We start from the raw sequence: 16,294 nt of genomic DNA on the forward strand, positions 1-16,294 counted from the left end.
TTGCCTACTTATGGAAGTGCATCTCCAAAGAGGCTCACTCGGTGCCTCCATTGCTGTCTTTTCAGCAGCAGGTAACATACTATTATTCTTTCAATTAAGTTCTAACTATTTTAATCTGCTTTTAAAAAATCGCTGGTGCTTATTCTTTTTGCTTTGTAACTGATTTGATCATTATTCTGTTGTGTTGAATAATACTCTGGGAAATTCCTTCATTGAAGGTATTATAAAAGAAAGAAGGAATAGATGGGTGGATGAATAAATAAATACTAACAAAATTCTCTCTAACCAGGTCAAAATGCTTGTGAAGTTGAACACATGAACCAGAAGGTGGCAGCAATACTGTATGTAAGAACATGGGGAGGTGGGAGAGGAGAGGACAGGTTTTGAACGTGTAGCTTCAGCTGAAGGAATCAAGGAAAGACCGCAAGTGAAGCACAATAAAGGTATCAGCAGGAGCTGAGACACAGCATCTCTCTCTGTATGTGTGTATTCACACACACATGCCTCTCTTTCTGTTTCTTTATCCTTCCAAGACAGAACTTTGAAAGGAAACCTTATCTCTCTGGATCTAAAAGCCGCAAATCATTTTGGTCTTGGAAACACAAATAAAGCTCTTGATGCCAGAGAACAAATCCATTCACAACAAACTCGCAAGACGTTTGCTAAGTTCCCAACAGTCAGCTGCTGGAAAACTGTAGATGGTTTGGTCAGTTAGCTAAAGAAAACAGCAGCACACCACGGACTGCTCTGAAAACAGTTTTAACTCCTTGTCTCGAATGACTTGGCATGCACCAGGGGAGAACTGTCAAGGCACTGCCAGAAATTGCCTTAACCCAAAGCTAGAGTCCTATGCTAGAGGACAGAATATTTCAGAAGAGTAAGGGTACCACCAACTTTTGACAGTCAAGCTCAGCCTGGATTATGAATCTCTCTATCTGCACTCTTAAAAAGCATCTTAAAAAGCAGTGACATCACCTTGCCAACAAAGGTCCGTATAGTGAAAGCTATGGTTTTCCCAGTAGTGATGTATGGAAGTGAGAGCTGGACCATAAAGAAGGCTGATCGCCGAAGAATTGATGCTTTTGAATTATGCTGCTGGAGGAAACTCTTGAGAGTCCCATGGACTGCAAGAAGATCAAACCTATCCATTCTGAAGGAAATCAGCCCTGAGTGCTCACTGGAAGGACAGATCCTGAAGCTGAGGCTCCAATACTTTGGCCACCTCATGAGAAGAGAAGACTCCCTGGAAAAGACCCTGATGCTGGGAAAGATGGAGGGCACAAGGAGAAGGGGACAACAGAGGACAAGATGGTTGGACAGTGTTCTCGAAGCTACCAGCATGAGTTTGACCAAACTGTGGGAGGCAGTGGAAGACAGGAGTGCCTGGCGTGTTCTGGTCCATGGGGTCACGCAAAGTCAGACACGACTAAACGACTAAACAACAAAACAACAATCTGCACTCTAGAACCCCTGTGGGTGAGTTGCTTAAGGCCTCAGAACGGCAGACATATTCTATATTGACAACTCAGGTTCCAGGACAGTCCTGTTCTGGAAAAATGGCAGCCCAGTGATATTCCTGGCATAGCCTAACTACAAACACTTCAGGTCTAGATCCTTGTCAGGGCCTTCAGCTGTAAGTGCAGCTCTGCTGGGCCAGACCTTGGGCCAATGCAGGTCAGCATCCTGTTCTCACAGGGGCCAACCAGATGCCAATGGGAGGCTCCCAAGCAGGACATAAATACAACAGCACTCTCCTCCCTTGGACTCCAAGTCACCATGAGCAGTCACCATTGATAGCCTTATCTTATTTACCAATCCCTATCCACCAGGTTGGTCACCATCACTACATACTGTGGTAGCAATATTCAATCATTTAACTGTTCCGAATCTTCCAACATTCACCTTCCTTGGATGACACCAGGTCTAGTATTAAGGGAGGAAAACTCTTTATCCACTTTCCCACCTCGTGCATAATTCTATACCTTTATCCCATCATCCTTTACTTGCCTTCTTTTTCCTACAGTAAAAAGGCTAAATTGCAAACTTTCTTAATGAGGAGTCGCTCTAGCCTCAATATCGTTTTGGTTGCCATTTATTCATTTCCCAGCTCTGCAATATCCTTTTTTGAAGGGGCAATGACCAGAATAGTACGCAATACTGCAAGTGCCATCACACCATAAATTTGTATAATGGCATGATGGTATTGGCAGATTTATTTTCAGTTGCTTTCCTAATGATCCCTAATATGGAATTTGCCTTTTCCACAGTCATTTCACACTGGGTCATTTTCATTGAGCAATCTCCCACAAGCATTTCTTTGCTGGTCAATCACCACTAGTTCAGAGTGTATATGTGAAGTTAGGATTTTTTGCCCCAGTGTGCATTACTTTAGACTTGTTTCCATCTTAATGCCCCTTCATTCAGTTTAGAGAGATTCTTTCGGAGCTCCATGCAATCCCTTTTTGTTCTTACCACCCTGAACAACTTCTTGTCAATAACAAAGGTGGCTACCTCACTGCTCACCCGCAACTCCAAGTAATTAGTTGTGTACTGCTTTATGGATTATTCTAGTAGTCAGCCTGTCCACTTATCCTGTGGTCTCCTTTTCTGCCTGCCTACTTTTCCAGTCATCCACTGCCCATCTATCTGGCTGTCTCTCAATTTACTTCTACCCCGCACTCTTGTTCTAGCTTTTTCCTGGCCTACGATATACCCTGCCATCCATTTTCTTGAGCTTTGTTATGCAGCCCTACTTCTCACATTCTGCCCAGTTGCCCGTATAGGATCTGCCCCAGCATTGCATTCCAACTCTACCTCACATCTTGCCAGAACTCATAATTCCTGTCTCAGCTGCCTACAGTCCCATGCTAACTGTGACACCCCGAGTTAAAAGACAGCTTGTTGCTCTGAACGTCTCTCTCTCTCTCTCTCTCTCTGTGTGTGTGTGTGTGTGTGTGTGTGTATTTCATTTCCAGGATTTAAGTACTTAAAATTATCCCCCCCCCAAAAAAAGAATGGACATTTGTGAGTACAAATAGCAAGATATACCCATATGTTACAGGTAGGCCTGACCCTACTTTTTTACCTGTATTTCTTGAAGGCGACATGGTTTGCCTAACACTTTCATGGAGGTCTTTATCATCCACCGATGACTGAGAAGATGCTCTGGCTTCAGAGTTCAACAACATTTGGTTCCCACAGAGGCTGATGCCTGCAAAGTCACTGGGTAAATCACAGTCCTCAAAGTCCGTGGCGAGATGGTGCAATGGAGAGTCTTGAGGAGGCACTGGGAATGCACCTTCTAAAACCAAAGGTGATCCAGGAGGGGACAAAGAGGAAAGGGAAGATCTTGAAGACAGTGATGTCACTGATTTTGGAGGTTCAGTTAATTTTGGTGCATGGCTTGCTGCCAGAGAGCTGGAAGAATCGCTGTAGTCCATTCTCCCATGGGAATTGACCACCTCATTTTCATGAATTGTGGTAATAGGGCCCGAAGGAATGTAACCACATTTCTCTTGCAATATGAAGTCCAGTTTATACTGATAGTCTAAATCTGTAGGTTGTTCACCTTGGTTATAATACAGATCTGTAGAGCTAAGGGAATTCAGCGACCCTCTGCTGGACGTATTCAGAGACCCACGACTGGATGCCAGGGACCCCAGGCTGCTCCCTGAAGACATAGATAACGTACTGGCTGAAAGACTGCAAAAAAAGAAAGAAAGAAAAAGATTGAGCATTCATTTCAAACTACTATGTGTCCAATTAGTCTCAGCCCACAATAATGGATAAAGTATGAATATATAGTCCAGTCAGGTCGTAAAGGTGTCAAGTGCAATGACATCTGAAAAAAGGACAAATGTTACAATTTTGGGGGGTAGAGCCTATTAGTCTGATAACAGTTTTTGGAGGCCAGTTAATTAACTATACATCATATTGGTAACAATATGAGGATGTACCAATTATAGCGTAATTTTAGTGTTTAAGCTCATTTTTTGAGGTTTTGTGTCCAAGAATGGTCATAATTTCACAGGATATCAATTTCACAATTTATGTGACAGCTTCCCTTATCAGTTCTTTTAGTTCACTATTTGGGACACTCCATTGTTCCCCCTTGGTAGGTAGGTAGGTGACATGGAACATGTACACATAACAGAAATTATCAGGACCTTTTTAAAATTTCCACTGTGACCACCTCTGCATGCACAAGACCTTGTTCAGCTAAAATGTGTCTGCTAATCTGTTTTCCCCTTTCCCTCTGCCCACTCTCATGCAGCTGCAATGCCTTGGAGAAGACGTGTGTTGACAGCTGTAACAGCTGTTTCATATAGAAGTTGCTTCTGCTCTGCGGAGTCTGTGGTCTGGGACACAGGCTGTGGGGAGCCAAATATTTATTAGGAGGTACATTAAATTTTTGTGGGGCATAAAAGTAGTTCCCAAGTTAACAAAATTCCACCCAAAACAAACTAGTACTATTTCCAACTAGACATTTTCAGAGCTCTGTTGGACAAACCTCTATTTTTCTCTTGTCAATAACAACAGTGTAAACAGAGCAACCTTACCTTTTAAGTTGCAAATGCAAGTTAGTAGTTAGTTGACTAGTTTCTTCAAGTTTTTTAACTAATTTATTCCTTCGTTCTTCCAGTTTTAACCTAAAAGATACAAAAATCATAGTTATTCTTAAAAACTCTTTCGACTTCATTATTCAAGCACATAAAATACAATCCTAAAAACTCTTGCTTCACTGCCACCTTGTATTTAAATACTGTAGTTTAAACAGCAGACAAAGTTCCCATAGAACCCTAATTTTCTCCTTGCTGGTCAAAGTGACAGCAACTGAAGGAACTCTAAAACAGCTTTGCATTGGCCGATAATGTGTGCACAAATAATAACTGATTGAGCAGTATCTGTTAATCAGATTTTTTTTTTAAAGTTTCCATAGCAATGTCATTCTTATGGCCAGCTGTTGCACATTTGTTTAATAGCAACCTTGCACTAATGAGGATCTATGGCAAGATGGCCCATGCCTTTTCTAATTTCTGTGTATATTACACAGTACCTTAAAGCAACTGGTTTCATTTAAAAAAAATGTTTCTGGCCCAAATTGTGATATGCCCCTGATAAAGGCTATAATCTTGTTCCGTTAAGCTGCTCAAATCCCACTGACTTCATTTTTTGTGTTGCACTGCAGCCTGAATAGCCAGAGGTGGAGAGAGTAGTGTTCAATAAAAACAAGGAATAGAACAACTTAATCAGCAGGGCTGCAAGGAGATATTATATATTATTTATATTTATTAGCCACCTTTTTCAGAAAAGGAAACTCAAAGCCATTTTCAAAAATGAACATTAAAAACAGGCAGGAATAAAACTGATAACCTGGGTCCAGGGGCATTTAAGTATATGGAATACTGACATAACAAAAAAATATTTTGAATGCAGTATTTCATGATGTAAAATTTTATTAATAACCATTAATACACACTATACATATTAGGCAATTGTGGCTCCATATGTTCCACTGAGCAACTAAGCACATTCCACAATGGCTTCTTCTTCAGCATCCGATGACTGTTTTAATGTGTTGGGGCCTCCAGGCTTGTGGGACCCCAGGGTAGTTAGTAAACTGAAACTGATGCATACGGAAGCTTTTTTAAAGGAGGGCCACGGACCCACGGGAAAAGTTAATTGGGGCTGGAGTCACATATGGATAGAGCCTCCCCTGCCCTCTCCTCTCTCTCTTGTTTGTGGTCACCAGGACATGGCCCTGCTCCAAGGGTGTGGTCTCTTCCTTGACCTCATGCTGCACCTTTGAAACGCAGCATGAAATTAGAGACCAAAGGAAGTACCTCTGCTACCCGTCTCGAACCTAGAGCTGACCAGGAGCAGCACAGACAGACTGGGCTTCTTTGCCTCTGTGCCTGTTGGATGGCTCCAAGGGAAAGGCTGTGTGGAAGGAAGTGCATGCTTTTACACACCCCCTGGAAGCAGCACCCAATGTTCCAGCCCAAAGGTGTATTTATAGAGTCTGCTGCCCTTGGCAGAAGAGATTGGCTGCCCCTGCTACAAGGAGTTTCAGGGCAATTTTCACCCTTCTGCACTGTTGCTCTTCAGAAATGCTTTTTTTTCTCCAAAAATGATCCAACAGAATCATGTGCAATGTGTAAGTTTAGATTACGGTAAGTAAAATTAATGTAAAGTTGTTTAAACTGTATAAATCATTCCAATTACAGAATAAAAATTTCTGTCGCAGAATCTCTGTGCAGTTCCGTTGTTTTAACAAAAGGCTAAACTACAGCGCTTTCCTACCAAACTAGTCAGTTTACCTTCCATCCTGCTCTCACTGGTTCAGAAAAAAAGATTATACCAATAGCGAAAGAGACCTGAACAAAGAAAATGGTTGTGGAAGAAAAGCATGAAGAGAAAATAAAGACCAAATGAAATGCATCTATTTTGGCTTTTATACTGTTTCTTGAGAATTTTGTTGCTCTGAAACATAAAACCAACAACGAATGAAGAAAACAACTGCCATACATTTTCACTACTTTGAAGAGTACAAGAACTGTGGAGACTGTAAAAAGCACAAACATTCAAATAACATTCATTGATGTTTAAGAAAATGCTTTGGACCTTATGCTGCCTCATAAAGATTCAGATGATACTTGCTGCCAAAACCATGATCCAAATTCTGATTCATTGCACATTCAGTTTGTTATCCAAACATTCCCATGCATATCTAAAAGATTCATATAAATGTTAAATATGGGGTAAGATGTTTATTTATCAGCGTAGGATTGCTGTAGTATTTTTGCCAAATGTACTTCTAAAGGAATCCTATCACTTAGCATCCATGTTTTTGAAGCCTGATGAAATCTAGGCTAAAGGTTTCACAGCCCTGTTTTTAATGGTGTTCTTATATAAATTCCACATGTCATATTAAATTATTTCTTTTTTCCCAGTGCTGTTTAACAGTTTCCAAATTTATCCAAACCACTCCATTCTTTTTTTAGCTGCTCCTTTGCCTTGGAATATTAAGATATTCTGAATAAAAATTACACTATTCCCCTTTCACCTGAATAGTTTTAAACTTGTTTTAGAAACCTTTCCTTTGGGAGTCTCCTCTCTGAAATGTCAGGTAGAAGACAAGGTTTCAGATGCATAGACCCCCATCAAAGATACTGCTCTGCATGCAAAATACATACAACGGTGGGGAAAAGCTTAGCACTAGGGTTTTTCTTTGTGATGCAGACATCTTAAGGGAGGCCCTCTTTTTAAGTGCAGCATTTAAATACAGGTTGAAGTCTATTTCTGTTCAGCATAATGCTCTAAATGGTCCATTAGAGGAGGCCGACAAATGACAAAAGGGAATGTTTCAGTGGATAGCTTTGAAAATTGATCAAAATACTAGGTTTATGTGTTTCCTTGCTTCTGTCCTCTGGATAATGTCCATTTTCTGCTGCAAACATGAATATCATTCAGGTAGGCACTATAGTATACCCGCAATGTCTTATTGGGCAAAATGCACATGACACAGGGAGATCCAAAACTCACCTTCATATCTCTCTCCTTCTCTCATGCTTTCCCCAATACATCTTTGGAGGAAGGGGCTGCACTAATTTGATCAGACAAGTAGAGCGGTGGGTGGAGACGCTTAATCCGTTTCGTTGGACTATTTCCCCAATATAAAATGCATCTTCCAGGGGCTATTTGATCCATAGGGGGATGTTTTAGGCACCTCCCTCCCCTAGTGCCTGGAGTGGAAATCAGTACAGATGGAGAGTGTCAAACCCGCCTCCCCACCCACATCACTTTCCTGATCCAATTAATGGTCCTCCCTTCTTCACAGTTGTATTAAGGAGAAAGAAACAGAGGGATCAAGCCGCAGACCTCTCGGTGTCTTTGGCCCTTATATCAAGCAATGTTTAATATATTCAAGGTTTGCTTCTTATTCTACAATACAAAAAAACATATAAATGATCTTTGAACAAGAGCAATTGTCCTCGGGGAGACTTAAACAGAGTGTTCGGTCGTCTGGAAGTTCCAGTTTGCATATGCAGTCTGTTTTTGACAAGGGTTCTGGTGGTACGAATCCCTACAGCATAGAAAAGAGTTGTTCTGCTGCATTTTACTAATTATGAGTTTTCTGCTTTGCCTTTTAAATTTGGTGCACCCAAGCCCTTGAAGAAATAAGACCATTTAAAACAGCCTTAACTTTCTTGTAAACCACTCAGAAGTTTTATTACAATCAAGTGGCACAGGAATTATTTTGTTAAATATAATAAACTTAGAAAAACACTAGAAGTTTGAGGGGTTTGTTAGCTTGGAAGCTCCTGCTCTGCCATTTGGATATGGCCCTCCTCAATTCCTTGTATAAATAGATTTTAAGGGCAGTTGGAGCTGGATGCTGCTTTATTTTATTTGTCTGGAGACACCTGCTTTATAATTGTAATGGTTTTAACAAGGCAGCTAACATTTCTTAGGAAGCTGAAAGCAAATAAAAATAAGCGATTGCTTCCTCAGTTCTGCTCATAACACTTTCTATGTCTGAAAGGATGAATTCTTCATTTTATAGGCTGAAAGAACATTCGTGTTCCTGAGAGTGGGTTAACACTCATTCATATATTAATACTTTGATTTAAAATTTTCTTTTTAATAGGTTGGCCCACTCAAACACATTGCACTAAATGTAAAGTATCCAATTCAAATATTTTTGGAACTGTGTTTAAATTACTGGCCAGTTAATAGAGAAGCTATTTCAGGAAATTTAGAAAAATCAAACACACACTGCTGGCAAGCAAGGTCTAGTATATGCATAACTTCATCTCAGAAGTCTGGAGTTTGGCTCTCTTTCAAGACTTGTGGCAGGGGTGGTAGAAGAAATTTATCAGGGCATGAGAACTGGGCATCTTCAGATTTGCTTTGGGTTGAAGGGAAAGCAAGCAGTGGCATTACTTCACAGGTCTCAGATACTTTAAACTAGTTTAGTGGAATTATGAAATATTTTTGAAAACTATCCCTGCTGCATTTTGCACTAGCCACAGCTTCTCGACTTGGCTTAAGGGTAGTGCATTATGGCTGTCCAATCATGAAGTTACTAATACATGAGTCACAGCGGCAAGGCTACCCCTGTCCAGGAATGATTGCAATAGGAGCTATCAGTTGGAGCTGGTAAAAGAGAACTCCTAACCTTTATAGTCACAGTCTTCCAGTGACAAAGACGGATCAAGGAGTGGTGCAAAGCTACACACCTGCTTTGAAGGCAGCCAAAACCCATGCAGAAAAGGCATACTGTCTGAGTCCCAGACTCGGGAACTAGCCACCCACAAGACTACCCCTGTTGTCAGGATTCAGATCCAACTTTCTGGCCCTCATTGGGCTCATGACCAAATCCAGGCACCAATTCAGCACTTCCATAGCCCACCTGATTCAGATGTAACAGAGAAGCAGAGCTGATGACACTGCACTGCAAATCCTCTTATGAATGAACCCAACAGCTTCATACAGAAATAGCACTGGGGACAAGATGCTTTCCTGAGGTACCACATGCATAATTGCCAAGGAGGTGAGGTAGAATCATCGAATGCAACTTTCTGTCACCAGCTGCGCAGGTAAAAGAAGAATCATTGCAAAACAGGAGCTCTCACTCCCATCTTACCCAGCTGGTTCAGATTAATCAGATGGTTAATGTTATCAATGGGACACGGGTGGCGCTGTGGGTTAAACCACAGAGCCTAGGACTTGCCGATCAGAAGGTCGGCGGTTCGAATCCTGCGATGGGGTGAGCTCCCATTGCTCGGTCCCTGCTCCTGCCCACCTAGCCGTTCGAAAGCACGTCAAAGTGCAAGTAGATAAATAGGTACCACTCTGGCGGGAAGGTAAACAGCATTTCCGTGCGCTGCTCTGGTTCGCCAGAAGCGGCTTAGTCATGCTGGTCACATGACCCGGAAGCTGCACGCCGGCTCCCTCGGCCAATAAAGCGAGATGAGCGCCGCAACCCCAGAGTCGGTCATGACTGGACCTAATGGTCAGGGGTCCCTTTACTCTTACCTAATGTTATCAAAAGCTGCTCAGAGATATAGCAAAACCATTAGGGCAACCAAGGATGATTAAGTTCTAAACCCACGAATGAACTCAGACTGAAATGGGTCTAGATAATCACTTTTCTCCAAGTATGCTTGGAACTAGGCTGCCACTACTCTCTCCAGCACCTAGTTCAGGAAAGGGGCATTTGTGATCAGGCAGTAGGTTTCTAATACCTCAGGATCCAGAGTGGGAATGCATCTTTCAAGGTGGCAGACAGCGCCTCCTCCCACAATAAGCTCAGCACACCTTGGACCCCCTCATCAGTGCCTACTGGATAGCTTGAATTAGGCATGTCACGCCAGGGTCAAAAGCTCAGCGGAACAGCTACAAACACTTTGTTCACATCCTTGGACCTCAAATACTGAAACTGATCCCCCCAAATTAGACAAGATGGTGCATTGGACACCTCATCAAGACCTTTCAAAATGCAGAGAAAACTTGTAGAAAACCTAATAGTATTTACTTGGCTTTCTGTTCCTCTGTGGCTAGGATAATACCTTGCCATAGGCAGAACTACGCCAAGCAGACAAAGGGCTTGGATTTGAAAAGCATTAAATTAAAACATCCCCATAAATGTAGATACACACACTTGGGGGCAGAAAGTCACACACCTATTAAAATATATTTTTGTAAGGGAAAGAATATGTTCATTTGTATCTGTAGATGCTTGAATATACCAGAACCTTTCGGCATAAAAAAATCAAAAAGCTCTAGCAAAAAAGGTACAATAGATCCTTTGCTTAAGTCTGGTGAAAAACAGAATTGCTGTTTTTCTCCCCTTGGTTTTCAACAATGATTGAGGGCTCACTCAATCCTCTTTCCTTTGAGGTTAACAAGGATTTTTCTGAACATTCTTAATGGTTGCATCTTTGGCAGCAGAGTCCTATAAAGGAGGCTCATAGTAGCTTTTCCCTGGCAAATCCAAGCTAGCTTATTAATTAATACTCTTAAATTCAGTGACAGACAAAAGCTAAGCTAGACAATTTTCACTTTGTGCTTGATATGTACAAAACACTGGTTTACAGAGTTAGCATATACCTCCTTAAAACTGGGCCTTCCCTTTCTGACACTGAACTTAAGACTACTCAATTATTGATGTGATGGTTACAATTATTATTATAAATATTATTAAGTACCCGTCTCAGGGTGTGTTACCTTAAGATGCAATATTAACAACAGTTTAAAACAACTTACAATCACAAAAATAAGGTGGGTCCTAAAATATATATACCTCAAGGTTTATAATGAAGGTACCAGAAGCACCTCTGTGAGGAAGTTCACAGCTTAGGGTCTGCCACAGAGAATGTCCTCTTCTACGACACCACCCCCTGAGCCTCTGAGGGCAGAGAATTTACCAAGAGGGGCTCCCTGCCAATCACAGCCTCCAATATGGTCCTAGGGAAATTCACATGAGCATTCAGGAACCCAGCAGATTCCATCACTCCCAGTAGATGGACCATGTCGATGGGTTGCCCACCCTTGGAGAGTGGGTAGCTGCTCAGCCCAAACCTCACCAGGGAATGGTCTGTGCATGACAACAGACTCACAGTGACCCCACCTATCAAATGAGTATTACCAATCAGCTCTAAGGTGAAGACCAGGTGAAAGGTATGCCTTGCTACATGTGTTGGACCATTGATGTACTGTACTGAGACATCCTCATGGTTGTCATGGAGGTCATGAAGTCTTAAGCCAGCCCATTTGAGGCAGCCTCAGCATGGATACTGAAGTCCCCCCAAGACCACTGAGTGAGGGTTCTCCAACACCACATCCAAGACACCAGCTTGGTCAGGCAGGCTGCAGAACAGCAGGGTGAACAGTGCAGTAGCAACATCCCTTTTCTATCTCTCTGATACAACACAACAAACAATTCCTCAAACCCAGACGCTGTGCAGATCAGTCCTATTGTTGGCTTTTGCATTGGGAAGTCAGGGAAGCAAATCTGCCCCATCCCACTCTGCCACCCACGACTGGACACAGGGTTGTTCCCAATTGTGTCCTTCTGTTGATGGAAGGCTCTTTGATCCTGTGGAGGCTTCTGTAAACTGAAAGGGGAGAAGAGGTTATTCCCTTCTTCTCCCATATTTTCCAGTCACCTGCCACACTGTTTCAAAGGGTTCTCTAACCCTCTTGAGCAAGGAATGAAGGAATCAACAAAAAAAATCTCCAACAGCCCTTCCGCTAAGGGCTCATCTGCACATCTGTAGGGTCTGTGATTAATTCTGTTTGTCCTTTGACTTCTAGGCATGGGTCCAGTAGGTTTTTCCTATCTCCCGCAGCTTTCCCTGGGAAAACTCACATTTTAACACTGAACTGGAACAAATGTCAATCGGGTGAATGGATGTTTGTTTCGATTCAGTGCTAAACCACAGGTTTTCCCAGGGAAAGCAGTGGGACCAAGGAAAACCTCTTAGACCAGTGCCTAGAAGTCACAGGACAAACGAAAGAAATTGCAGACCTAACAGAAGTGTGGATGAACCCAGACTCAGGACTCCACTAAACCGGAGAGGGTCAAAATCCCTAGACTTTTTACTTGTATGGCAATAGCACTGATTACTGTGAAGAAAGGTCCCTTATTATATTTATCACTGGGTGAAGGGTGACAGCAGCTAAGGAGAGACATTTTGTACACACCTAACATCAAAACATTCCTGCTTTGCAGGAGGGTTGGACTAGATGACCCTCGCGGTCCCTTCCAACCCTACAATTCTATGATTCTATCTACCAGTACCCTGTACACTTAAAATTCTTTGCTAGACATCACAAATAAAATTAAGCTGAAATTCTCATATAAATCCTATTGGCAGAAATTATTACGGTATTCCCCCCATCATTCATTAAGTGCTTGCCAAGTTCAGAAAGCTGATAAGCCATGGCATGGCTTGCAGTGGAAACGAACAGACCCCGGCAGTTGTATGTCTCCCCTTTTGAACTTAAAGCAAGACATTTGTTCATTCATTTTCTCATGCAAGCACATGTGTGAATTAGTATCTCTATCAAGCGTAAGAGGTTCCAGCGCTGAAGCAATCAGGACAACATTTGCTGTGAGGAGTTCACACAGGTCGTGGCTATTATCACAAAACCTGCCAATGATGAATTGCGCTCTGCTGACTTCCTTCAACTATTTAACATCGGGTCTAGGTTTTCTCATGCTGGTCACAAATGCAAAACATAGAGCGTGGAATAATAGGAACTCCGTGAGTTCTATCACGGTTTGAAGGTCTCCTCGTGTTGCTGCCTGGTGGACTAATAATAAATTTAATTAAAATCTACACAGAACAGCTACTGAAGGAAAATGGCCCATCAGGGCACAGCTCTGACTCTAAAATGAGTATAAAGGTTAAACTGAAGAAAGCAGAACTTAATGTTAGGAGGAAGGGGGGGGATGAAAAGAGGAAAATCTTACCTCTCTGTAAGTTCGTCACTAGGTGCGCTTTTCACAGACAGCTCCTCTTCCAGCCTTTTCCTTTCTGTTTCCAGATGCTCCAATTCATCTTGAGTGCGTTTACATGGGGTGACAAACTGAAGTTCTTTCAGTAACTCTTCCTTTTCATTAATCAGCATCAGCTTTTCTTTCTCAATATCCAGTGCCCCAGGCCAAGCTTCACTTTCTAACTTGGACAGTTCAATCTTTAAGTTTGCCATTCTAATCATATATGCATAAAACCCACACACACATTAAGGAAGGAAGAAGAAGAAAGTGCAGATGAGCAACAGGCCCCTAAGAGTAAAAAACAACACCTGGTAGAACAGGAACATATTTAGACTTGGCAAGTAAATGGGATGCAACTGTCAGGGCAGAATAATCAAACCTACTGAACTAAGAAGCCTTAGCAGCAAATGTATGCCATAATGCTTTTCAGAGGAGGATGATCTTGGGCTAGAGTGTATGAAACAGATCTATGTGTGGTGGAGAGCAGAAGCAAACAGCCAATGCTATTGGCTGCCCAGACCAAGACCTAATATTAGAGCAGGAACGACTCATGTAAAATCTAACAAAACATATGTTAAAATCCAGTGCTCCCCCCCCCAAAAAAAATGTTTATGGGTACTCTCATTTCCCGACTCATATTGAAATACTGCTCCTCAATGAGGCCAAACTTCGATTCACAAAGTGTTTAGGGGGTATGCGTACCCCTGCATACCCCCAGAAAAAAGCACTGCTAAAATCCTAAGTTTCATTTGGAAAGTCGGCCGTGCAATATGAGCAAGTCTATGGACATAGACCCTGATCAAATGTTATGCCCTCATGTGAATGAATGGCTGGTTGTGTCAGAGGGAGGGCAGACATATGAGTGGCTAGGGAAGCAAAGCTTGCTTATAAAACTCCCATTTCCCATGCTATGTAGGAGGCCAAGTGGATCTGTTTGGTCCCATTTGGCCCTCTGTCATCCCAGTCAATAGCTGGGAGGAGGGAAATGGCGTTATCTTGCAATGTCACCACACAAAAGGACAGACAGACAATGTTTGCTTTGTGCTTAACAATGTGTAAAACTTGATGTGTAATAAAACACTGGCTTAAACAGTCAGCATATGGTATCTTAAGTACTGGCATTTCTCATCCAAGGGGTAGTTTTAGACTGCCTGTCCCATTAGTCATCTGATAGTTGGGTTTATCACACAGTAAGTCAAACCAATTCCATTTTTAATTTTTTTTTAGAAACAGCTAATTTTGAGAAGGAACTCTCTTCCCATTATCGCAATGTAAAAGCTGCGGCTTGCAAATTTTTCAGCTGTAGAACTCATTTAATGAAATTTGCTCTCAAAATAGATCTACGTTACCAGCTCTCTCCAGCAGGTAACAATCTCCCTTTACTTAAAGTCTTTCCCTGTTCTTTCATGTACATAGGCTGCATTCAGGAATACTGCTAGTTTTTGTTTTAATTATACTGATTTTAAGCAGCTATTATGAGAGATTTGTACTAAGCAATTATTTTATTTTTGTTTTGTAACATTTTAAAATTATTTATTTTATGCCTTACTCTACCTTGGGTAAAATAAATAGAGAGGCATCTCAGCAGTCTCCAGAAATCGTACATTAGCCAGCAAATACAACACCTCTGTATTTAAGCTCCGATAACGAACATTACAGGTTTATAAACCATTTCCGCAACACACTAAAAAAACTAGCAACCATTTTAATGGGCATAGCATTAGTTTGATTAACCAGAGAAAATACAAGCTAGAACAGACATGATACAAGAAACAGCCTCCTTCTCTTGGACAAACACAAACTGAGCAGGAAACTGCTTTATAAATACAGTTTGATTAGCCTTAAGATTGTGGAGATTTTGTGCACTCTATCTAAACTTCAGCTTTAAAAACTGTATAGAATTCAGGTTATAATCATTTGTATTTTAATTTCTTTTTTTAAAATTAGTAGATCATCATTTGGAGTATGAAGTCAGTGATTAAATTCATTTCCCTCCAAAAATTATTTTGATTTTGGAAGATGATAATTTGATTCAAAAGATCATTCAGGTGGATGATAATTATTTTGTTTAAGAAATCCACATGGAATATGTATATGGGACATTGTGAAGAGAAGCCTGCCTGACAGCCCAAGATTGATAATGGAATGCAGCAGCTTTATTCTCTGGGTCACTGGTTCAAATCTAGCCAACCTTCGTATTATCTTAAAGTAGCTGCTTTTGACAGCTGTTCAATGACTTACAAGATGAGGTGGCAGTCTCACAGGGGCTTTTTTCTTCACTGCAACGCTGACAGTTATCCGCTATTGTAATTGGCACCCTTGTTAGCTGTCTCATAAAAGGGGCCCAGGATAACAAGGACATGAACACTAAAATGCCCTTTCAACCTTTGAGCGAACATCTTTTTAACAGTGCAAAGTCAATTTATACACACTGCAATATCCCCATCTAATACTGTACTTGCTCTCTGAAGAGGTCTCTGGCCTCTTGACTGGCACTGTTTGTCAATACCAAGTTTCATTTTTAAGGCAGGTTTTTATGTTTTAAATCAATCCAATACCATTTCCCTTGTATATGCTGAAGAGTTTGTTTGAGGCCCCTCAAAGAGTTTCAGGAACTATTCCTCAAACTTGTTAAAATAATGAGGGAGGGAGGAGGATGGCTAATTGAAAACACACCATCTACAATACTGCACACTATAACTGGGCCCTGGCCTCAACAGTACCTCCAAATCTCTCACCAAACTCCACCTGCGAATACTTTCTTGGACCAACACAACCTGAATT

The 16,294-nt window shown here is 41.6% G+C and overlaps 1 protein-coding gene across 1 annotated transcript in view; it reads right to left on the reverse strand.

The window, feature by feature from the left end:
• The window catches only part of WWC2 (WW and C2 domain containing 2), a 112,405-nt gene that overhangs the window by 33,098 nt on the left and 63,013 nt on the right, over positions 1 to 16,294 (reverse strand). Inside the window, exons 9-11 of the mRNA XM_083631057.1 lie at positions 13,484 to 13,723; positions 4,560 to 4,649; positions 3,086 to 3,702 (exon numbers count right to left, since the gene is read on the reverse strand). Coding sequence (XP_083487183.1) covers positions 3,086 to 3,702; positions 4,560 to 4,649; positions 13,484 to 13,723 — 947 coding nt within the window. The remainder of the gene's footprint in view (positions 1 to 3,085; positions 3,703 to 4,559; positions 4,650 to 13,483; positions 13,724 to 16,294) is intronic.

Source organism: Podarcis filfolensis (assembly GCF_964270895.1).
Source record: "Podarcis filfolensis genome assembly, chromosome: 9".
Taxonomy (NCBI): domain Eukaryota; kingdom Metazoa; phylum Chordata; class Lepidosauria; order Squamata; family Lacertidae; genus Podarcis; species Podarcis filfolensis.